Raw genomic sequence first — 24,252 nt, 5'->3', positions numbered from 1 at the left:
GAAGCCCCATCAGGACAGTTACAGAACAAAGAGGCAGACGGAACCGGATACACAGAGGAAGTGAATCGGAGCAAGCAAATCCCAGCTAGGGACCCAGCCTCCTTCCTTCCCACCCCATCACCCACACTTCCTCTGTCGTCAGCAGGGGCCCTGCAGCCCATCAAGAACCTAGGCCTGGGGAGAAAGAAATGCAAAAGCCCCCCCCCCACTCCTCCTTCTGAGCGCCGCACTAAGATGATCAGCAGAACCATCCTCCTGCCTCTGATGGCCTTTAACTTTCACTCAGCTGCGCCTCTGTCCACACACCACTGAAATCAATGGGGTGCCAGGACCCAGCCAGCACTCTCAGCATCACACCTGTCTTGGGCCCGTGGTGGGCCTGGTCCAGCCCAGTTGCCATGGACATGTCACAGCTTCCCCAACAACGAGGCCTGCGGCGAGCGGCAAAGCCATAGCTCAGCCAACAGGGACAAGCAAACAGCCACAGGGACACATGCGGGGGTCACGGGGCGGGACTCACCACTGGGCTTGCACATCCTGATTTGGCTCTGGCACTGGACCACAGAGTGCAGGGGCTGCGAGGCCATGGCGGTCGCGGACGTCAGTTTCTCTGAGGTAGTTTTGCTGGCGGGGTCCGGGGAGGGCGGGGGCGAGGAGGGGGCGCACTGCGTCTGGCACCGCAGCTGCGTCAGGGACTGAGGCATGCCCTGGTAGTGCCGCGTGGCGCTCAGGAGGTCATTGAGGATCTGAAGGATGGTGCCGATATCACGCCGGGGCCGCCCGCTGCTGTCCTGGCAGTTGGGGTGCAAAGTGCCTGCAGGGGAGAAGAGTCAGGGGGAGGGGGAGGAAAAGGGTCAGGGGGGATGCGTCATGCCAGGCTGCCTGTAGGGGATGCTTGGGGGGCAGTAGCTGAGCCTTATCCTTGGCACACTCTGTCCCACCCCTCAATGGCTCCCCATAAGCATCTTTGTGTTCTGGGGCAGGTCACAGTGCAGGGCCCTGGGTCGAGGGGGTCAATGCACTGAATCTCCCAGGAAGGCTGGCAGCCAAAGCTGGCACGAGCCCTCATCCCAGGCAGGATGCTGAGGTAGGAAGAGACGCATCAAACTCAGCTCTCATTAGCCACCAAAAGTTGCCCTCACTTGGCAACAGCTTCTGGTTACCACGCCAACCAACCTGGGCCTTGGTCCAGCCCTGGTTCTCCCCTCCCCACTGTTCTGCACAAGCAGCGTGAAAAAAAGACAGTCTCCAATTCCCCAGCCACACACACCGGTGCTTGCCAATGGCATCGCACCGGAACTGGTGAGAGGAGAATCGAGCCCACAGTCCCCTGGGCTCTCAACGTACCGGAGAAGGTCCCTGAGAAGACCCCAGGAGCGTGGTTAACGAAGCTCTCTATGACTGCGCCAGGCTTGCGGGATCGGCTTGTTGGGGCTGGGTTGCTGCTGGCAGAATTGTTACTCCGGGTGCTACAGTCCACCTGGCAAGTGGAAGGAAAGAGAGACGCTTATTAGCCATTAGAAGCAAACAGACACTAATGGACCTGAAGGCTCCCACTAACCTGCAGCCACAGGGGCAGACCCTAGGTTGACGGGTGGCTGGGGGAAAAAGTCCCACATCCAAACTCCAAAGTTGCAATCTTATTTCCTTGGCAAGCATAAGGCGTGAGGTTTCCCTCAACCCTTTGGGACAAGGCAGTACCCACACCCACGCAGGGCGATCCCATAATCATCATTGTCCTTCGATCTTAACTAGTGCTTGTCACCCACAGATCTCAAAGCACTTTACAAAGGAGGGCAGCGTCATTATCCCCATTTTACAGATGGGGAAACTGAGGTACAGGGCACTGAAGCAACTTGCTCACCCAGCAATGGCAGAGCCAGGAACAGAACCCAGATCTTCTGCATGCCAGTCCAATGCTATATCAACTAGGCCATGCAGTCACAGGGCACTTCCAAAAGCAATACCAGAAATCAGCCAGGTTTCAAACCTGCCATTGGCCAAGCCCCGTTCAAAACCATTCACAGTGAAGAAAAAGGATTTAGAGGGCATCTTCATTGCTAACATCTGCCTTACGTTTGGGTCTTGAGCCTCCAAGACCCATGAACCCATTTGGGCCAAGAAACCCACTCACTTGGAAGGGAGCATGGTCTAGTGGTTAGGGCACGAGAAGACCTGGGATCTACTCCCAGCTCTGCTGCAAAACCTTGAGTAAGTTGCTTTCCCTTATCTGTGCCTCAGTTTACCCACCTGTGAAATGGGGATAATGTGGCTGCCTGCCTTTGGGAAGTGCTTGGCAATGAAAGATGCCAGCCAAGGATTATGATGAGTCTGATAAGCAGTGATCCTACTTTGAGACCTGAGGGCTGCTGGATATTTCCTCCCATGGCAGGTTGGGGTTTTCCTTGGATTATAAGCATTTTGCAGTCAAAGCACAAGAGGCAGTACACAGACCAGACTGGAGAGCGTCTCTCACACAGGGAAACGCTCTCCCCCGACACCCCCTGCCAAAATCTAAAGCAGGAGACCTTTGCCTTACGCTTTGCAATAAAAAGAGAATACTATGCCTTTTTCTGGCACCATTTGCCTCAGGATCTCACAGCATTTGGAAAAATGTAACAAGGCCTCACAACACCCTCGTTTTATAGATGGGGAAACTGAAGCACAGAGTTGGGCTGTGACCGGTCAGTGGCAGGAGTGGAAATAGACAGCTTCTTGTTCTAACCACTAAAGAAAAGACACCTTCCAGACCCAGGACTAGAACCCAGGAATCTGGAGGCCCAGCTCCCTCCTTTTCTCTCCCCACCTGACTTATTTTTTAAAGCCAGACTCACCTCTGAGCAGGAGGAGACGACGCTGCTGTTAACTGTTTGCGTGCTGGCCCCGTGTGACCGGAACATCCCAGCTGTGACAGGGGCTGGGTGGGCGGCGTTACAGTACATGGGCGTGGCCTGTGCCGAGGGGGCGGGGCTGGGGGCGGGGCTCTGCTGGCAGGTGGGCACCACTGGGATACGGGCGAAGTTGGAGCTGCTCCCTCCGTGAAGCGTCCTGCACTGGGGGGTGGGGCCGGCCGCTGCCCCGGGCTCCCCCCGGCTGGCGATGACGTGCCGATGCTGGAGCTGCCCTCCGCTCTGCTGAGCCGCCAGCTGGAGCTGCACGAACATCATGTGGTCGCCGACCCGCAGGGCTAGCGTCAGGGGGGACCTTCCTGACAGGAAGTCATTGACCTGAGGAGAGGAGAGGAGAGGAGTTAGGGTCACAGTCTCAATCGCGGTGCAGCAGCTTTGGGTGAGGTGGGGGCACCAGCAGAGTCCGACCCACTGCAAAGGGGCAGCAGAACGGTCCCCGGTGCAACCGGTTCCAAGATATGGGGGCGAGGAACGGGACAGGACAGCTCGGGGTTGCTTTGACTTTGCCAAGTGGCGCTGCCTTCTCTCCATTGCCCAGCTGTGCCCCTCTGGCTCCCCGATTCAGTGAAGGAACAGGAGTCCTAGAGGGGGGCACCCATGGGCTTCCCCTGAGTAGACTGATCACAGGACTGGGGGGGGACGATGGACGGGGGGTAGGATCTGAAAGGTTGCTTTGATCATTTAGGGGTAGGGAGCTGGATTTGTGTTTCTGGGGTAGGTACTTGGCCCAGAAGCCATTAACCACCCCCTTCCCCCCCACACACACCCCCAGTCTGTATCCCATTCTTCCCCCACCATGATCTCACCCCCCATGCCCACACTGTCTTCTCCCAGCCCACATACAGAAGGGCCGCGTTCCCTGCAGCAGGGCAATGGACCCGGAAGGAGCCTGCAGCCATCCCAGAGCGACATGGGCATCAGCACCCGTAGAGCTCCCACGACTGCTGACTGAGCAGAAGCAGGAAAGGGGGAGCGTGCCAAGAGCCCAGCAGGGTGGGGGCAGCTGCCTTGGATAGGCAGGGGCCACGTCGGGGCTACAACTGAGAAGCCAGGCCTTTTAGAAGAGGGACCCCCTTGCTCCTTAGGAGTTTCTAGCTGCAAGGTCCTCCCAGATCCCCGGAACTCCGGTAGGACACCGGGCAGAGGGGTGCAGGGGGTGGGAGGGAACCCTGATGGGTTAAAGCTCAGGACCCTCAGGACTCGCCTGCCACATCTCATCCTTGCGTGACCCATGGTGCCAGGGGAGCAACTGACGGAGGCGGCTTTTACAAAAATAAAAACAGGGGAGGGTTGCCACCCCACCCTGGTGATAAACCTGCCCACACAGCCGCTCCCCGCAGTGCACAGGAGGAGATTAACCAGAGCCGGGGGGGGGGGGGGGGCGCGGCAAGCGGGACAAGGTCCAGCAGCGGGGGCTGGAATCCACCCTCTGACATACTCTTCATGGCTCTTACTGTGGACGCTTTCTGCCCACCCCCACCCCAGTGACACACGCACCCCTTTTCATTTGCACAGCTGTGCATTTGCATTTCCCTATAGCCTGAAAGAGGCTTCTCTTCCCCGGCGAGTCTAGCATCTGCCAAGCCCGCTGCACCTGAGACAGTGGCAGGGGACGGAGACAATGCCAAGAAAAGTCACCTGACTCCCTCCTTTCCAAGGAGGTCACAGCCAATGCTAAGGGGTCACCCCCATTTTCCCTGCTCCTCGCCCCATCTGGAGCGATAGCAGCCCTTCCAGGCGCTGTAATACGACTTGGCTGGCATGTCCAGACCTCCCACTACAAAGCACTAAGTAAGGATCAGAGGGGCTACATCCCTCCAGCCCAAGGGGCTAAGCACACTTCTTTCATGGCTAGGACTTGGGGCCAGTCCCTCAGCGGACTACTTGCCCTGTTCAATCACTGGATAAACCCAGTTTCTGGGCATGGGGGCCCATCTCACACACCCGTGAAACAAAGGCAAATGACACGTTAGATCTTTAAAAGGGGAAAGGAAACATCTGGGTCTCCCATGTTATGGAGGCTCTCACGTAAGACACCCAGGACTGGACTGTCTTCCAGAGACGCTGAGCACCTACAAGCACACCCAATGTCAACGTGAGCTGCCAGGGCCCAACACCCATGGTGGGGGTATCAACTCTGGGGGACCAGAAACAGACACCCAGACAATTCAGTGGCCATTTCTGAGTTAGATCTTTGGGTCCCAGGGCTGCATTGGAGCCAAATCCCTGCACAGTGACTTAGTCGAGAGGGAAACAGCCACAGAGGATTGCAAAGAAGTACCCACTGAACTATCAGAAGACTCCTGGAGAGGTAGTTGGGATTTCACAGCATCTCTTTCTCGTTCACTGCCCCAGCCGGAGGGGGATGCTGGGAAGAAGGGGAATTCCCCCAGCAGCTGGAGATCTCCAGCGGGACCTTTAACCAGGAAGGCCAAGCCCAGGGGGAAAACCCACTGTGGATTTCACACTCAGGAATTTTCCTCCATCTGGGGCTCAGCACAACATATACCACCTTGCCCCAGCTCTATCCAATCTCCTGCTAGCTTGGCCCTCGTTAACCTGAAGGCTCATGAGCAGGACCGAGGAAATCCAAGCTCTCTATGTATCAAACTGCAGCCTGCCCCACATAGCACTTGGTGTCTGGGCACCCTCAACAAGGTCCGGCAGTTCAGGAGGGGCACTCCCCTCCTCCCCCCACGTTGCCTTGTGATGTATTTCCCACCCCAATGAGCAAGGCTGCAGGAAGTGGAGGGGCCTCTGGCGTTTGAGCTGGGGATGGGGGAAGAAGTCAGCACTTGGGGGTGAAAGAGGGAAACACGCATCTGCTGAACCCTTGGACCACTCGCCGGGGGAGGGCGCGGCCAGAGACATTAATCTCCCTCATCGCTGATCAGATTCCATGGAGTCGGGTGACCAGGAAGGGGAGGAAAGAGAGACAGAGGGAGGCTGGAGGGGCGTCACTGAGTATGTCACCGCAGAGCCCCCACCTTGGGGAGCCGTTGCTGTGGCATGAGAAGGGAGGCCGGCCAAACAGACCCAGCTGGGGTGGGAGGCCCATGCAGTCCCTCCCACCCCACAGGGGTAAAGTCACTCCGCCAACAGGATCCTTGCTGAACGGGGCTCCCCCGAAGCCCTGCCAGCTCTCACGCTCTGCCCACCCAGCAGCCGTCACCTACGAGCCGTTAGTCACCCTTTCCCAGCTCCCCCTACACGCACCCCTGACCTTTCTGCAGCCAAGACCACCGGGGTGGCGTGTCACTCGCTGAGGGCGACCACAGAGTGCCTTCTCAGGGAGCCCCCACCCCCCAACCCTGTATCATGCTCTGTGCGAAAAAGGGGGAAGAGCCTCACGCCCCCCATCCCCGCCCGTGCAGATCCCGCAACAGAGGTTACCGCGGCCCAAGGCAGACAGGCAGGAAAACCGCGCAGAGCAGGCGAGGAGGGGGGCCAGGAGCCAGTCTGAAGGGCTGCGCCACCGGCCCCCAGCTCCTGCGATGCCCACAGCTCCGCTGCCGGACAAGAGAAGTGAAGAGATGGGGGAGCCTTTCCCTGAGCATGGGGGGCACTTCTGCCCCCTCCCCCGGAGCAGAGCCACCAAGTCACGCAGAGCAAGGCAGGGTGAAGCAGCCCTGCCAGGCGAGCGTGTGGCCAGGGACCGGCAGCGACTCAGGAAGGTGACTAGAGGACAGCGAGGGGGCAGGCGAGGACACACCCCCCCCCAGCGCAGTGCTCCGGGGGCGGGTGGGCCCCTCTGCAGCGTGACTCAGGCAAGAGCACACAGTGAAAAAGGCCACTGCGAGGCAGAGCACCTTCACGCCCCCCCCCAAAACACCTACAATGGGGAGCGGAGAGGAGTTTGTCACCCTCCCCCATCTCCCCCCCACCCCACAGGCTCAGAGAGTGGCAGGTGATGGAGCAGCTGGGAGGAGAGGGGAGCAAGGAACTCCCATGAAAAGCACGGGATGCCCAAATCATAGGGAGGTTGGGGGAAGAAAACCCCTCCCCATAGCCCCAGCAGCTGCTCTCCGCCCCCACAGCTAAACAAGGCCAGAGATCCCAACGTGGCTCGGTTTCCCCCCCATCCCATTACTTATTCTAGGAGGTGCCTGGCAGCGTAAATCACCCGCCATCTGCTCTGAGGAAAAAGGGCGGGGGGGGGGGGAGAATATTAAAGGCCCAGCTTGAGGGGCTGGCTAGTGCTGCCCCAGGGCCCCCCAGCCCACATCCCTCCCCCCATGCTGCCACTTCACATTCCACCTGCCTGGGGGGCCAGCTTTAATGCTCGCCAGGCCGGGGGGGGGTGCTATTCCTCCAGCCTCTCCTCCAGCTCCTCCCCCCCCCCCCCCCAGCAGTCAGGGGAAAAGCACAGAGGGAGGGGAGCAGGGCAGACGCACACACAACAATCCTGGTTGTGGGGAGAAGGCCAGGCCGTGCTGATGTTTAGTTACACACACACACGGGAAGGATACCCCAGCAGGGATCGATCACGGGTGCACCCCGCGCCCTCCTAATGCGGAGGGAGGGGTGGCTTTTCAATCAGCAGCAGCCCAACACTGGGCAAGGGACCGGGCAGGATCTGCCCCTCTGCTTCTTGGCTCAGGAGGGTCCCGGGAAGGGAGGGGAGGATTCATGAACAAACACTTCGCCCCCCGCCTTTTGTTGGTGAAGATGAGTATTTGTCTAAGCCGGCTGGCACTGGGCTGCAAGCGCCTGAGAGGCGGACAGACCCTCCTGCCCTCAGCATGTCAAATGGGGTGCAATTCATGCACCCCACAGAACGGAAGGGAGGCCTCTGTTCTCAGGCCAAGCTTCCAAGGGGGCACCGAGACAGGGAGAGCTGTGCACCCAGCCAGCCCTGCTGTCTGCAGCTACCTCCATTCCCAGCACCAATCTCCTCCCAGGCCCTAGCTTGTCCAGCAGTGGAGACTCCCCCTACACCCGCTTCTCCCCGGCCCCAGCAGTAGCTTCGGTATCACACCAAGACCCTCCCCTTCCCCCCCCATCCAAGAGAGACGCTGAGTTCTGAGAAGCCGTGGGAAAAGCGGCTTAAAAATAACAGCGAACCCCCAAGCGCATCAGATGGAGGCCGCAGAGGAAGAGGTGGGCGTGAAAGAGATGCTGCAACTTCGGCCATCAAGGTTACAGCTGGGGGAGGAGGGAACACTCCTCTGGCCTGGGGAGGGGGGGGGAATGTGTGTGCCCACCTACCCTGCACAGAGCCCTAGACGTGGGCGGGGCGGGGGGGGGGGGGGGGGGCGGGAGAGGATCCCCAATCTAATCCCAGCCTCTGTGGCTTTCATGACCCTCAGTTTCTCCAGCTGTAACAGGGTGCAGGGAAAACTCAATGTGCCCCAACGCAGGGGGGATGGGACCCCCCCCCCACAAATGCACATGCACCCGATAAACCCACAACCCCAGCGAGCGCCTCATACACACTCCCGGAGAGAGGGGCCAGCTAAGCCCTTTTCTAACAGCAGAGTCCTCTCCCGGGCCCGCCAGTCACGATTCCCCTCCCTCCAGCCACAAAAGATTCCCCCGGAATTAAAGGCCCAGCAGTCACGACTCCCAGCCCCCCCCCCATCGAGCATCCAGCCATTCAAACACACAGCGCTCGCCCCCGCCAGCCAAACAAAGGGTCTTCAGTGTGGGAGCATCGCTGCCCGGGAGAGAGGCATCTCAAGAGGGCTCTGAACTAACCAGGCTTTGGGGCACCCCAGAATCCCCTCCACCCCTCTTCTCGTCTCAATGGAGACTGCTCCCTTGTTCTCCAGGAGCGGGGAGGGGAAAGCCTCACAGGTGGGAAATTAACATTTGGAGAAAAGCCTGGACCCCCAGACGGGAGGGGGCTCAGAGAGCCGCCCCCGCACAGCTTCCTCGCTCACCCCTAAAGAAACAGGCACTGCTGGGTATCGGCCCCACAGCACACTGGCCTTCCCCTCCCCCACTACCTACAGAACCTCTGCTGATCACCCCTTACCAGCTCAGGTGCAAAGAGAAAGGGGGTGGAGAGGAGCAGCCAATTCCTACACCCACCCCTGTGGGCTTCCACCAGGCAAAATATTGACCATTTCCAGCATATATAGGGTGGGCCAGACTTTGGGGCTACATCAGAAGGACTCAGAGAAAGCGGGGTTCGTTTCCCCCTCCAAGCTTAGAGGGGTTTTGTCCATGCTCTCTCAGAGATCTGAAAGCCGTTTATGACCACGATCTTGTGAAACCTCATGAGCATCCCTAGGGCATGGGGGAGGAAGCCAAGGTGGAGAGAGAGAAGGACTCCCCTGTGAGTCAGTGGCAGATAATCCAGATGTCCCAACTACTCTCCACACACACACACCCCTCCCCAAGCTGAGAAGGGAACCCAGGAGTCCTGCCCCCCAGGCTCCCTGCTCTAGCCATTATACAATCCTGCCTCCCTCTTAAACCAGTCATCCCTTCCCCCCCCCACACCCTCAGTGACAGTCCCCAAGTCTCTCTAGACTCCTCCAGGTCCCCTTGACGTCAGCAGCCACCCAAGGCTCCCTCTCCTTCCTGGCAGAGGGCCTGACTCACACCTTCCTCCTTGCGCACCCCTTCCTGACCCTTGGCTGTTATTAGCCAAGGAAACTGGAGAGCCCGGAGCGAGCGTGAGCTCACCGCCTGTCGGCTCCCAGCAGCACTAAAAATAATCCCTTCCTCTCCGAGCGCAGGGCCAGGAGTTGGGGGGGGGCGGGGGGCTGTTAGCCAGGCCTCGGCATCACACACGTCAGCCGGTTCTTGCAAACGCCAAGGAGGGAGGAGCAGGTTTAACAGAGGTAGCACCGAGATTAGCAAGGAACAGCTCCAGATTCCAACACCCCCGCAGGAGACACCCCATCCCCATCCCCTCTCCCCTGCCCCAGCCCTGCAAGGAAGGGAGTGGAGACAGCCAGACATTTCACTAGCCATGTACCAAAACCCATAGCACCCCCCTCTCCCCTAGCCTGGCAGCCAGTGCCAACCCCTCCCACAGCCCAGCCCTACAACCTGCCCCCAGCCTTTCCATTCAATGACACCGGCCCAAGTCCTGAACCCAGACAGGGGCTATCGAGCTAACCCAGCCTCTCCCCCGCACCCCATCCCCCTTCCTCCTCCAAGTGCTCCTGTTTGCGAACAGTGGCGCACCAGTCCCTCCCAGGCTCGCTAGTTACCTAACCAACCAATCCCCGACGCAAAATGAACGCCCCCTCCGGGTCCCCCCCCCTTCCAAGTAGGGGCAGGGCGGGATGGCTCCCCTCCCCCACACTCCGGCACATTCCTTCGGCCCTCCGTCCTCGCCCCCCCACCAGAAAGCAGGATGCTCCAACATAAACACATCCCGCCCAGCCAGCCTGCTCCAACGCCCACAGCAGGGATGGAAAAGCTCCCACTGAGTTCACTGGCCATTGGAACAAGGCCACTGGCCCTCTCCCTGTCCAGCCAGCACCCTTGTTAACACCTCATGGATGGGGCAATATCCCCCCCACCCCCTCAGGTAAGAGAGGAATGTCTGCACCCAGGGTGGGAATGGTGGTGCTCGGTCCCAAGGGATCCTGCCAGTTCCCCCAGGGATTCTGCTGCCCTAGATCCTTTGGGAAGCCAGGAAGGGGCGGAGGAGAACCACCAGCAGCAGGGACCCTGCAGGCTGTTGCCAAGTCAGGGGAGGGAAATCTAATTTACTGTCTCCGAATCCAGCCCTGGAGATACAGGGAGCGCGTCCCTGCCGATTCCCAGAAATGCGGATGACTCACAGAACGTTGCATTCCCTCCTCTCTCCAAGCGCCTGCCCTGATGTAACCTTTGCCTCCCCCCCACCGCCCAGCAGGGGATGAGAACAGGGTGGGTGCGAGTGGATGGATGGATGGCTCAGCAGGGAGGCACCCTGACACCAGCGCAAGAGGAGACTGGTACTAACGCGGGCTGGGAGGGGGCAGGAAATCAGAGCCTTCCCCCCCATGTTATTGGCAAGACTGTCCTCTGCCCTGGTTACTCAAGCGAATACAGCACCCCACGCAGGGCAGAGCCCCCTTCCCACAGGGCAGGGCCCAGCGCCCCACAAAACACAGGCTTGATGCTATGGGTCAGCCCAGTTCAGAGCCAGAGGAGAGAGGCCGGTCCAAACCAAGGGGAAGCGGAGGGGGAAGGAAACAGCCCCTGCCCTCCCCCAAAATAGGCTTAAAAACCTTCTCTCCAGCTGCACACAGCTGGAGCAGGCAGCTGGAACCCTGACGCTGGCTCCCACACTCCACCAGACACTGCCGCTGAGGGATTTTCCATCCAGAGGAAGGAAAAAAAGAGGCGGGGGGAAGGGAGGGCGAAGTACCAAAACACAAAAAACTTCCACCATTGAGAAATAACATTCCTCCTGGCAGAGCCACCTAGTGACCTCAGACCCGGAGCCAGGCCCTGGATCCGCGCTGCTGGGCCTTCCAATGGAAGCAGAGATCCCTACCCTCTTTGGCAGGGTCCGGGATGGTGCCTTGCGCCCCAGAGACACCAGGACCCTCTTCCCCAAGACCGGCAGGCAGGCTCAGCTACGCTGGGGTGGAGAAGGTTGCATGCATGGCTGAGGCTGCTGGACAAGGCGCAATACCCCTCCACCCCCCCAGCAGCTCTGCTGAGCAGGAGGGCAGCCCCCCTGGGAAAGAGGCATCATCCGACCCCTTGAATGTTGCAATGAGCTTTGGCAGGAAGTTTATCGGCAGCTACCAGGACATCAGCAGTGCCATGGGAATCCAGCCCCTAGCTTGGGGTAAGCACCACGCCTCCTGCCCGGTAGTCATTTCCTTAAGGTACCGAGGGGAAGGCTTAGATGGCATTTTCTCCCCCACCCCCCAGAGGAAGTCTAATAGCAGGGAGATCTGCTGTGCTCCGAGAGCCCTACGCAGGCAGAACCAAGGCGAGAAGCATGAATGAGAGGCGTGGTTTCCTGTCCCCCGCCCCCAGGTGCTGGCTATGCCTCTGTGCTCAGAGAAGGCTTCCTGAGGCAGAGATCCTGTCAACAAACCTAGGGGGGGCATGGAGGGGGGGGTCACCACTTCCCAGCCTTGGCGTCCCACTCGTTTTACTGCAGTAGGGAACAGAGACTAGAGGCATGTGAGGCCTTTTCCGGCTTCAGCTTCTGTGAGAGAGAAAGGGATGGGGGTGTGAGGGTGGGGGGAGTGAAGCTTCGACTGGGGACCTGAACTTTGCATCCAAGGTGCATGGGACACAGACTGACCCAGGGGAGCCTACATCTCTGCAATTCAGCGCCTCTAAGGAGCTACCTTCTAACCCCCTCACCACCCCCCTGCACTTCTGGCGGTCTGCTACCAACAAGCCACAAAGGAGGAATAAACCCTTTCGCTGCGAGGCCTGGAATGCACCAGACTCCATCCTGCAGACACAAGCACGGTAATCAAAGCCAGCCCTGCTCTGGGCAGGTCGGCCAGCTCCCCCCCACTCCCCCCTTCCTTAAAGCAGCCACCACTCCCCCATTACCATGTTGGCTGGGCGATCACACAAGTTTTCAAGATGAGACAACGCACGCACACACCAACCACGCAGGAGGACCCCGCCCCAGCCTCTTTGCCGGCTCTGCCCCTGCCCACCCTCCCAGGGCATGAGACAGCAAGCCCCAGCCAGGAATCTTAGCCCGACCCAGGAGGATTCCTGCCCTCTGCCCCTCCCAGGCCTAGAAAGAGGCATTGTGCAGGGAGATTCCTATGCTGCTCTGGGCTCCTACCCAGGCTGCAACTGGAGTAACAGCCCTCCATAGAATGCTAACAGGGAGCGTCTCACGCCCCGTGTGCTCGGCCCCCACCCTGAAAGGGGGGACAATTCTGAGACTATCCCCGAGACAGGTGAGGGGTGGACGGGGAAGGTCTCAACTGACCAGACACCAAACCAAGCTGAGGAACTGGGACCCAAAGCCTTCTGCCAGAACAAACCACGGTGCCACTAGCGTTTCACCAATGCCCCATGCCAACCCAGAAAAACACTCTTGCCCACAAGCCACGTAGCAGACGGCCTACAGCCCTTTGCCAGAACCCAGGAGTTCACTGGCTAGAGTCACAGGGAAGCCACATCCGAGCGCAGGGGATGGGGTGCTCTGTTGCCACTGCAGGAAGTCGGGGAACCCTCCAACCCCAGAAGCACCCAGCTGGCTTTGCAGCTCAGCGAGCAGCACGTTAATGGGCCATACAGAGTCAAGGTTGCCCGCGGGAGGACCAAGAGCATCCAGGTTGCCAAGGCCATTCCTCGCTCCAAGGTGACTTGAGGGAGAGCTGCGCAGTGCATGGAGGGGCTCGGTGGCTCCGCCACCCTTCCAGGGGCCTGGTCCTAGAAAAGCACTAGGTGCCCAGCAGCAGAGTCCTGACAGGCAGGGCTGCAAGGAAGCCCTGCAGCCCGCCTCCTGTGTTTTTCCCACCCACTCAGATCCAGAGGAGAGCATTTAAAAAGGTACCAAGCAGGGCTGGGCATTAGCATGTGTTTGCCCAGAGCTTGGGGGATGGAAAGTGGCCCCCAGCACTATGCTGGTGGCTCAGAATTAAACTAGGGACTTAAAAAGTCTTTTAAAAATAAACTCAAGTGCTAGCCAGGGCGGAAGGAGAGAGGTTTTTTGTTTGTTTGTTTTTAAAAAGAGACCGAAAACAAAGAAGCAGGAGCTGCTCAACTTTAAAGCCAGAGGGAGGTGAAGAGGTGAATTCCACACCCAGCTGCAGTCTGCCATTTCCTTCCCTCCCCACCTCCCCCCAGACACACATCAGAGGGTCACCCAGCAATGGGAGGGTTTCCTTGAAGCGCAAGCCAGGGGTAGGGAGAAGAAGAAGGGGAGAAAAAAAAAAAAGACACCCTCCCCCTCTTTGTCTGATTAGCAACCTCTAGCCTTTGGGAGCGCAGCCAGTGATCCTAACCCAGAGACACCTCCTGCCCCCTCCCCAGCCATACGCTCAAGACCATGGTGCAGACATTCGAAAGCTGCTGCAGCCGGTTTTCCGGAAGGGCCGCTCAGGCCCTGGGAGAAGAGCCCCCCCGCCACCACCACCTTCTTATGATCTGAAGGGGCAAACCTCCAACACAAAGCTGTGTCCTGGTAGGATCCGCATATACACACGCCCCCCCCACTCCCGATTCTGCAAACAATAGCAAGAGGCCGTCTTCCCTCACGCAGGAAAGGCAACTGTTAGGGTAGGAATCCTGCTTTTGTCTTTAAATTGGGGGATGGGGAAAATCAGTCCCAAAATACACCCGCTGTGTCGAGAATGGGGACCCCCACATCGCACCTTGAGGTCAGGACCTTAGCCTAGACCCTTCACTGTCCTTTGCCTCGGTTTCCCCTCCCACTGACTGTTTAGGCCAGTGGTTCTCAACCTATTTACCATTGTGGGCCGCACCTGCAGCTCTCTGTGTGGTATGTGGGCCGCATCCACACAATATATACACACACATGACCTGTATGGCCCCTGAGGATGTCACGTGGGTCGCAACTGGGTGCTGATTGGGCTGCAGGTTAGGAACCCCTGATTTAGGCTGAACTCTTCAGGGCAGGGACTGTCTCTCCCCAAGTGTTTGTGCAGGGCCCGGCTCAGCAGGGCCCTGATTTGGATCATGGCCTTTTGGCAGTACAGTAACAAATCCCTTCACCACAGATACAGGCCTCTAGGTTTCTCTGTTGCAAAATCTCTAGCTTTCAGTACATCCAGGAAGCTGTGGGGGGAGGAGGTCAAATACAAGCCCCCTGCAGAGAAATCTTTGCCCATGTCAATGCACCAATATTTCGGCATCTCACCTGAGTTTCAGTTAAGCTTTCCAGAGCCTGCATCACCGACTGTTCTGGTCTGGATGCCTGAGACTGAAAGAAAAAATAAAAAAGGGGGTGTGTGCGCGCGTGTGGCAGGGGGGTGGATTGCAGGTCACTTTCACTATTTATACACCGAGCTACCGAGCAACCAATGAAATATTCAACTTGCTGGCGTTCCCAGTGCCAGCGACAACCCCCCCACCCCCCCCAGGACAAAGGGGTTTGTGTCGGAGGAAGTGGCATCGATTCTGCTGAGCCAGATCACATTCTAGCCCTTTAATAATAGATGAGACGAGTGCGTGTGTGTTGGGGGGGGGGGGGGGGGGAGAGAATAAAAAGGCCATTTACCATCAAGCCAGCTTCCACTGTGGGGACAAGCGTCAGTTTGCTTCCTTCCACGACCCCCAAATCCTGCAGCTTTCCAGAACTGAGACGACTGCAGAAGGGAAAAGACATAGACCGAGAGAAGGACATCAGACTTCGAGCAAAAAGGGACAGTTAACGGAAGGGGGCCTGGTTTGCTTTAGAACCCAACCCGGGTACCCTCCTTAGCTCCCTCATTGCTCCCTGGAATCTGAACGGCCTAGGCCGGGGGGGGGGGGAATACAGGTTCAGCGGTGGGGTTTTCATTTCCATTTAACACAATGCCCCCCCCCAGTTATCTTTACCCCCTGAATCTCATTCCAGCCCCTGCCCCCACAACGTCCAATTGTGTCTGTGTCTCTCCCCCTCCAGTTTATCATGTAAACATTCTTTCCGAGGGGCAGGAGGCAGGGAATGATGCTGCAGTAATCAGTCAAGCAGCCATTGGCACTAACTCGTGCAGTGTCTGTAGCTTTTGTGTCTAACAAAACCTTCCCCATAGGACAGGCAGAATTCAGATGACTGGGGGTGGGGGGCAGGGAGAAGAGGAAACGTTGACCAGTTTGGGGAGGAGGGTAGCATGGGGGGGGGAAACTAAACCCGCCCCCCCTTTCTTTTTTCAAGTACTGTAATCATAGATGCAAAGGCTCTCTCCCCCACCCCCACCACACACAGCCACCCCCCTCAATTAGACAACAGGCTCGGGTGCTTAATTCACTCAACGCAGCTGCTCCAGCCAGGGGGAGCCAATCAAGAGCAAAAGCCCCCTCATTTTAGTCTCGGAGGTTCCTTTCTCCATTTTGGCTACTGTTTGGAGGGGGCTGGAGGGGAAGGGGGGGTGCCAAAATATCCCACAGAAAGCCCCCCCGCCCCCGCACCTTAAGCATTGACCAGTCTCGGATCTGCAGCAAACCTGGCTCCTGTTAAACAAAGGACTGTCCCACCTCCCAGCCCTGACACGCCAGAATTCAGCTCCCGAAGAGCTCCCCCATCCCCGTCCCTGCCCTCGGCTGCATTTGGGGTTTTGGAAAAAGGGGTGGGGGGGGGCCGCGTCGTGCCGAGAAAAGGCCGCCTCTGGGATCCCACCTCGGTTCAACCTTTAGAACAAAGGGCACCGCGCCGCGCACTCACTCGTGACTCGGTGCAACGCGGCGACCGAGCGGGGTGCAGCCAGGAGGGGGCCCCGCACACACACACACAGCGCCAGGGGAAAGTTTTGTGGGATCAAAGCCCACAGAGAGGCTCCATTTTAGGTCCAGGCTCCGTATGGCAGAAGCTTCCCCGGGACCCCGCTCAGCCCAGCCGTGCTAGGGGAGCCGACTCGAGGGAGGGACTGGAACACATCCCATTCAGTGCAGGAGGCTGAGAAATGGGGCCACACACATACACCGGGGGGGGGGGGGGGGGAGCCAGGGCTCTGCAATGGAGGCGAAGAGTAAACCCTCCTCTGCCAGCCACTTTAAAGAAACCAAAGCACCAAGGGGCGGCGGGCAGGGGGGGATCCTGGCTTGCTCCCCCCCCCCTCCCCCGACACAGACTGGTGAGCCCCTGAGTTGGGTCCCTCGTGGGGTAGTTTAGCCAAGGCGGGGTGGGGAGCTGCCAGACCTACCTTTCTTTATGTAACAGCGCCAGCCTTTCCTTGGGCACTTTAAGCCTCTGTGACAGTCTCCGCTTCAGTCCTTCCACCGTCTCTTCCACGGGGACGGAGAGCTCATAACGGGTCCCGGTGGTGGTGTTGATGTACAGATTCATGGAGGGCTCGTTCGGGACGGCCTCGCAGGCTGGGGCACCCCGGCTGCAGCTCCTGGCGCTGGGCTGCTGGTCCATTCGGTGACCTGGGGGGGCGGGCAGGGAGGAGCGGTTGGTGTGGCAGGGGGAATCAAGGTCGGGGGGGGGGGGGGAGGCTTGGGGGACCAAAAAAGGAAGTGGAAGGGAACAAAGGAGCGACCAGAGCGCCTGGTTCTGCTGCGCGCACAGATTCTCACACTCACACACACACACACACACCAGCCGGGGTGGGATCGCCTTCCCGAGTCCTCCCTCGCTCCGGTTTAATATCCAAGGGTCACTCCGGATCCGCGTGGTCCTTCCAGGTCTTCCTCGCGCGGGGTTCTAGAGGGGACTTGGTGGGGGAGGGAAGGGGACCAGCTCTCCCTGAACAACACAGCAGTTTGCCCCTATTTAAACCTCCCTCAAAACCTAACCCCCCCCACGTCACTCTCCCATGGGGAATTTCCCTTCCCCCTCCTCGGATGCCTCCTGAGGACGCGGATCTCGCCGGGAGACGCTGCTGGCAGGGAGGGCTCGCTGTGTGTGAAGGAGAGGGTGCTGCCTCCGTGGTGTGGGGGCTGCGGGAGGAGAAGTGGGGGGTGGGGGGGCAGAAGAAGCTTTTTCCTTCCTGAATCCCCCCCGTTGGGGCTGAACCCGGCAGCCGCCGCTCCGAGCTCCGCCGGTGTCGCGGTGTGAAAGTAACACACGCGCGCGCGCACACACGGTACCAACACACACACACACAAAAAGTTATAATGTATCAACGTTCTATAGGGGGGCGGCGCTTATTTCCCCCCTCATTCACTTCTGAGTCCTTGGCGCAGCCTCCAACCAATCCGGGCGCTCCGAACGTTGAGACAGGCAACCCGGGGCCAATCGCAGCCGGCCCGGTGCTCCCCCACGTGGAAGGCTGACTCCACCCTCCCTTTCAGACCTCTCCCCCCCCACCCCAGCCACCCCACTTCCCCCCCTCCCCTCCCTTCCCCTCCCCCTCCCCCTCCCCCTACGCCTTTGCCTAGCAGATCCTGACCCACTGGAAACAGGATGGTTGGCTGGTGCCTGGCTAGATTCCTCCCCCCTCCCTCTCCAAGCCACCCCCCCCCCCCTTTTTAAAAAAGCCATTCATAATATATTAGCCTCACAACAAAGGGCTACGCAGAGAAGCCTCGACTCAGCTGCTCCCTGGGCTTGGGAAAGGGGCGGGGGGATTTACAGGCGCGCTCAGAGGCCAGGTCTGCGGGCTGGTCTCCGTCCCGGCGTGGGACGAGACGCCCCCCACCCCACACACACACACAGAGCGATTGCACCTTGCAGCTGCTTCTTCCTTGTTTCTGCGGGGGCTGCACGGGAAAGGCGAGGAATGACCCGAGCCTGCGCAGCCCAGCCATTGTTCTAAGGCGCGGGGAGGGTATTTACAAGATGGAAGGAAATCCTTCGCCCCCCCCACCCCCGGAGATAACTCGGAGGAAGGTGGTCGCGGCAGAACACGCCAAGGGTGCAGCTTATGCCAAACAATGGCTGAGCTGCGGCTGTGGGGTGAACGCGAGCCGGGGGTGTAAAAAGCCCCGCTTTGCCGCGGAGGCCTGACTGGGGAAGAGGGTTACCCTTGTCCTCAAGCCGGGCGGGAGCTCTGGGGATGTCTATACACACCTCCCCCCCCCCGGGACTGACCCAGTCCGGCTAGGAGCTGGGGGGAAACGTGGACGCACTTTGCAGCGGCTTTCGCATAAGCCGGAGTGAGCTGAGGTCACGGAGAGAACAAGTTAAGAGAGACAGATAGACAGACAGACACACACCGACGTGAGGGAACCGGGAAAGGGGGGCGGGGGGGGGGGGGCGATGGGGAAACATCCAAATGTTACAAAATCCAGATCCGGACTCAGCAAACCCCAGACTCAGATGCAATCCTCCTTGGGCAAATTCCGGTTCCAGGCAACTTCAGGGTTTTCTGGGGACAAGGGCCGGGTTAGATTTCGGGCCCCCACCCTTCCCCCTAAAGGCCGGAGCTACGGCTCGGTGTTATATGGGGGGGGGGTTATTAGCAGCAGCCGGAGACGCTGCAGAATGAGTCAGCAAAGCAAGGGCGCCCTCTGCCGGGCGAGCCGGCCTGGAGTGTGGGAAACCCACAGGGACAGTCAGTGCTCTGGGAACAGTGTGTCCTCTGTGCAGATGGGAACGGTCTTAAAAATGGGAGCCACTTAAAAACACACACACACACACTCCCAACGCCACCCGACATAAACGCAAAGATACCTGGCAAGCTGCTCCTTTGGCGGTTAAGACGGGCGTTGGCACCAAAAATCGCCTAAGCCCTATTAGATCCTGTGTGTAAACAGCCTGGCTACCGAGGGGGAGGTTAGTGAGCCAGCCAGATCCGTGTGTAGGGCCAGAAACGTTGCAAGGAGCACATTAAGCCCTTTCTGGCACCTGAGGGCAGCCGGCTGGGTTCTTCTGGACAATGGGGGTCATAAAAGATCACACAAGGGAGCCGAATTGCTGGGAAACGTGTCCCCCCTCCCCCGGGTGGGTGCTGAGCACTTGAAATATCCGGCCTGAAATAAGTAGCCTTAACTCCTGTCCTAGTCTGGGAAGGAGACAGGATTTATTTCTGATGTTAAACAAAACCAAGCCACACGAGAGCCCCCCCAAGAGCTGGAGTCACCCCCTCGTGACTAGTCTCTGATCTCTTTCTTCCACACAGGGTGTCTCCCATTCTCCCCGAGGCACTGGATTTGAAACTGTAGATTTAAAAAAAAAATCACCTACAAACTCTCTCAGGGCTTTGTCAGGAAACTTTAAAAAACAAGACCACCCAATCCTGCCAAGTCTCTCAATGACATATGCCTTGTTCGATTAAAGCAGAACTGCCAACGAAAAGTAAGTCCAATCGACTCAGGCTGGCTCCGGTTTCGTTGAAATCAGAAATAAACTTTTTTTTTTAGGGGGGGGAGCCCTAAGAGACGATTACAAATAGGATCTGGCCGTTGTAGGATTCCTGGAAGGTTTCACCAGAATGGGGCAAGGGAGTTTTCATCCTCAGTTTAATTCGCCAAGGAGTCGATAGATGCAGATCAGACTGTGGTGTGAACCAGGAGCAGCTCAAGTGGATCTATATCGGCAGAGAGGTCAGAATCGGACCCAGCGAAGCTCTCCCCTACAATCCGCCCCCATTCCTTAAAAGACACTGAGACCCCCGTTAAAAAAATGGATTTTTGTGAGTTGCCTTTAAGAGCAAAAAAGAAACCAGCCGGAATCTTGTGTGGTGCCTAGCCGCGTTCCTCGGGGAGCTTCCTCAGTCGCTGGCTTGGTAGAAATCAAACCCCCTTTCTAGAGAGAGACTTGAAATCCTGTCCCCCCAGGGAGAGCACAAACTGACTTACCAGGTCCCGCGAATCCTTCCCCTTCGCCTCCTTTACACTGCGCGCAGCCGGAACGGCTCGGGCCCCCAAAAAGAAACTATATCCCGGTAAAGCACGTGATCCAATCCGGCTCCGAATCGTCCCCCAAGGCAAATAAATCCGGGGCTAGTCCAGAGCTCGCACAACAAGGGGAAAATCCAGCTCCCTTCCCAGCCTGGGTCTCGGGCTTTTGACGCCGCTCCGGGGGAGGGCAGCCTTAGTCTTTAGCGTTGGGGAGGCGCTGGAGAAGTTTTATTCCTCTCCCCCCCGCGCGCACTCTCGCCTGGGTGGAGCCCGAGCGAGGAGCAGCAGCCAGCCTCGGAAAGCCTCCAGCCTTGCCGAGTCAGCAGTGAGCTTGGAGGTGACGCAACTCCCACACCTGCCCCGCAGCGCCGGAGCGCGCCAGCCCCTCTCCAGTAACTCTTTCACAACCCGCGCGGCCCCTGCGGTTCCCTGTTCCGCCTTCCAGTAAAGCGCCGCCGGTGCTGGCTCGCAACTCGCCTCCTTGCTACCCACACCGCAGGGGCGGCCGGCGGGCCCCGGTGCTAGGCGCTGTACCTAAACCGAGCGGAGAGGATTCGCCCTGAAACGTGTATCAGCTGAATAGAGACGAAGGAGGATCAGGGGAAACTGAGGCACAGAGCGGGGAAGTGACTTGCCCGTGGTCTCACAGGCGCAGAGTGGCAGAGGTAGGAGCTGACCACGGGTCTCCCGGCTCAGTGCCTTAAAAGAGGCCCATCCCACAGCCAGGGGTTCTCAACCTGTTTACCATTATGAGCCGAATAGGCATCCACACACTATCTCAATGGTTCTCAAACTTTTGTACTGGTGACCCCTTTCACGCAGCAAGCCTCTGAGTCTGACACCCCCCCCCCCCCAGTAAATTAAAAACACTTTTTGATACATTTAATACCATTATAAATGGTGAGGGCAAAGCGGGGTTTGGGGTGGAAGCTGACAGCTTGCGCCCCCCCCCCCCATGTAGTAACCCCTGCACTATATTATATATATACATATGGCCTGTATGGCCCTGAGGAGGTCACAGAGGCCGCAGCTGTGTGCGGATTGGGCTGCAAGCAGCCCACGGCCGTGGGATGAGAACCCTGCTACAGCTCTTTCAGTTTCCCGCTTTCTCATCATAACTTAGCTTTAAAGGGACAGTCAGCCCAGCTAGGGCAGGGGAGAAAAAGACCTTTCGTAGCTCTAAGGCTAGTAGAAGTGTTGCTACGTTTGGTCTGGCTAATAAAGCAAAGCCGGTGTTAGATCAAAGCCCACACACACATCTATGCCCTGCGGCATGAGACCCGCTGCAGCTTTGGGGAACAGACAGGGGCTGGCACTTTCAGAGGCCTCACCCACTCATCTCCTTGCTGAAGGAGGCATAGAGCTTCACAGTGTGCCCCCACCCTCTTTTTGGCAGTGATCAGCTGTGAAATAGTTCACAGCCTTGCCCTGGAAATGGTCACTGTCAGATTTCAGGGCTCATGCCCCTTGGGATGGCATGAGGTAGTCCACCCTTCTCCTAGGACTCAGGAGACATCTCCATCTGGGTTACACGCAGTTCTCGTATTGAAGAGTTTTCTCTGTAACCATAAGGGCTAGGGACTTGTTATTTTTATTTTAATAAAGGCCCAGATTCTGGAGCACTAGCTGGCAGAAGCTAGGAGAAAGTAGCATTGTCCCAAACAATCACCTAGCCCTAGTGCAGGTGACCCAGAAAGTGAAACTGACTAGAAACAAACGTGAAACTGACTAGCCTGGCTTTATGATGCCCTAAGTGAAATGCAGAAAGTAAACAAACCGCAGCACTAGGGGAAAGCAAATCAGATTGTGAAATATATTTAAGGCTGAAGAATCTAACATCCTGTCCTAATGTAAGTCGTATTGAATTACACCTAGTAGCCCAAGTCATGGCCTGGGTCCGCAGTGTGCGAGGCGCTGTACAAAAACAGAACAAAGAGATGGTCCCTGCCCCTCAGAGCCTAAGGGACAGGAGTGGATACAGACAGGGGAGCACAAGAAAACAAAAACCGTTGCTTTGGGATTTTTTTTAATCTGATTTTTAACATTATCCTGTCCCTTTAGTACAAGGCTCCCTACCTATGATGGCTAATGCGGGGACGGCGAGCGGAATCATCTTAAACGAGGCAATCTCACATTGCCGTGGAGATAGGAGGCTGAAAGCAGCATTTCTGCCTGGAGCAGGGGAGAGTTTACCTGCATGGGCCTGCAGCATCCCTTTGTGTAGCCCTTAAAAACTGGTGTCCTGGCAAACGGACCTTAGGAGACGGTTGTTTGCAGCATTGTTGTAGCTGTGTTAGTCCTGGGATATTAGAGAGACAAGGTGGGGGAGGGAATATCTTTGATTAGACCAACTTCTGAGTTGAGCTTTCCAGCTCCACTGAGCTCTTCTGCAGGTCTGGGAAAGGCACCCAGAGTCTGTGTCCCAGCTCCAGGTCACGGCTGGCCTCTGCCCCTTTTCTGTCCGCCCACCCCCCCCAAAAAAACCCTGGTGTGTCTGCCTAAAGGATGTCAAGCAGCTGGGGCAGGGGATTTGTGAGGGCAGGGGCAAGGAATCCCGGGCCAGACAGAGCAGAATGCATTTTCCCTACAGCGCCGTCCACAACCCAGATTTCCCAGAGGCTCTCAGATGCCTCCCCCACCCCCACAGGATCTCTGGATTTCCCCTGTGAAAGTGGTAAACTGGGGCAGCGCAGGGTTGGGGGGAGGGGAAGCTGTCTGTTCTATCTGTAAATGGTCGGTGCTCCTAGATTACTAGGGATGGAGAATCGGGTCCTTTGTCCACAGAAGAGCAGTTCTCAAGATCCCCCACATCCACAGACTCTCCCAGCCTCCCAATATGCCCATCTCTGCATTCTAGTGTCAGGATTTCTCAAGTGCTCCCCCGCTTCTATTGTTCTCAGTAGGAGAGGTAGGGACAGGGGGAGATTGTCTATTGTTCTCAATGGGGGAGGGGATTCTCCATTTTTGGTAGGCGCTTCTGAGTGCTCGGTGCTGATGGAAACCTGGCACCTGAACCCATCTCTCTTGGGGGCCTCATGTAGACTCCCCCAGGATGATAGGGGATGAGGTTACCCACCTTCCTCCCACTAATACCTTAGACAGCTGGAATCAATTGTAGGTTAGCAGGTGCCAAGGCAAAGCCTGGGGCGTGGGAGCCCTAAGATATAGCCTCAGACAAAGTCTAGAAGTTCAGTGTGAGGGAGAATTGGGGGGCGGCATTTGCTTTGGGAATCTTTCTCTGGTCTTGTGCCCCCTCTGGGTGTTGCGTTTTCCAGCTTTTCTCTGCAGCCACGAGGGCGAGAGACTTTGCTCTTTTCTTTTTTTAACTAGGAACTGAGCTTCTCCCATCACCCCATGACTCCGGAAGCTGGGGCTTTAGGAAAAACCCAGAGACTGCAGCCTGACGCAAGAGGTGACAGCAGGGAGAAGCCAGGATTCCCATCAACCCAGGGTTTTGTGTGTTTAGTTGATTGCGTTGCTCTGGGAATCCTCATTAACGAATAAAGACAGACTGGGGCGTATTGCCTGTACTGTGTCAGAGGCGTTCGAGGGGGAAGTTCTTCAACCTGCCTGTGGCTGAGGAGCTTTGGGAGAGAGAGACTCTCAGAGGAGCAAATGCCGACAGAGATCCCGTTGGCGGCTGCACGAAAGCCGCCTGCAATCTGATTATTTGACCCCGGCCGGGGATTACTCCCATCTGCAGCGCGCTGGCCACACGAAGCCAGCGGATTATGCAACCCCCTTCGCCAGAATCCATGGGGCTGGGCTCGCAGTGGGGAGTGGGTGCCCCCCACAGCACCCCCAAGCACGTCGAGCACTTCCCAGAGCGCCCCAGTATGTCTCTGGGGCACGGTCTCTTAAGGAGTTCTCCTGGCACAAAGGTCCCCGATTGTATGATTTTTAAAGAGTCTGTTTGGGCTGGGAGTTCCTCTGACACTCCCATATCTTTAGGGGGTGCCTGAGAACCCAGCCCCCTGAAGGGGGGCGGGGTGGAATCCCAGTGCTCACTGTT

At 57.8% G+C, this 24,252-nt stretch overlaps 1 protein-coding gene across 3 annotated transcripts in view; it reads right to left on the bottom strand.

The window, feature by feature from the left end:
- The window catches only part of MIDN (midnolin), a 31,896-nt gene extending 11,342 nt beyond the window's left edge, over positions 1-20,554 (bottom strand). Inside the window, exons 1-7 of one of the 3 annotated variants that reach the window (XM_048830953.2) lie at positions 20,199-20,554; positions 16,658-16,883; positions 15,034-15,121; positions 14,674-14,736; positions 2,835-3,227; positions 1,348-1,480; positions 521-814 (exon numbers count right to left, since the gene is read on the bottom strand). In XM_048830953.2, the coding sequence (XP_048686910.1) occupies positions 521-814; positions 1,348-1,480; positions 2,835-3,227; positions 14,674-14,736; positions 15,034-15,121; positions 16,658-16,875 (1,189 nt within the window). In that variant the 5' untranslated portion in view covers positions 16,876-16,883; positions 20,199-20,554. Of the gene's footprint in view, positions 1-520; positions 815-1,347; positions 1,481-2,834; positions 3,228-14,673; positions 14,737-15,033; positions 15,122-16,657; positions 16,884-17,041; positions 17,569-20,198 lie in introns of those variants that run through there. The other 2 variants (XM_075123169.1, XM_048830954.2) reach the window with 2 other exon arrangements.
- Between the last annotated feature and the right edge of the window lie 3,698 nt (positions 20,555-24,252).

Source organism: Caretta caretta, chromosome 25 (assembly GCF_965140235.1).
Source record: "Caretta caretta isolate rCarCar2 chromosome 25, rCarCar1.hap1, whole genome shotgun sequence".
In the NCBI taxonomy this organism is placed as follows: domain Eukaryota; kingdom Metazoa; phylum Chordata; order Testudines; family Cheloniidae; genus Caretta; species Caretta caretta.
Note: the sequence above shows the minus strand (reverse complement) of the source record. Positions and strands in the feature narration are given on the sequence as shown.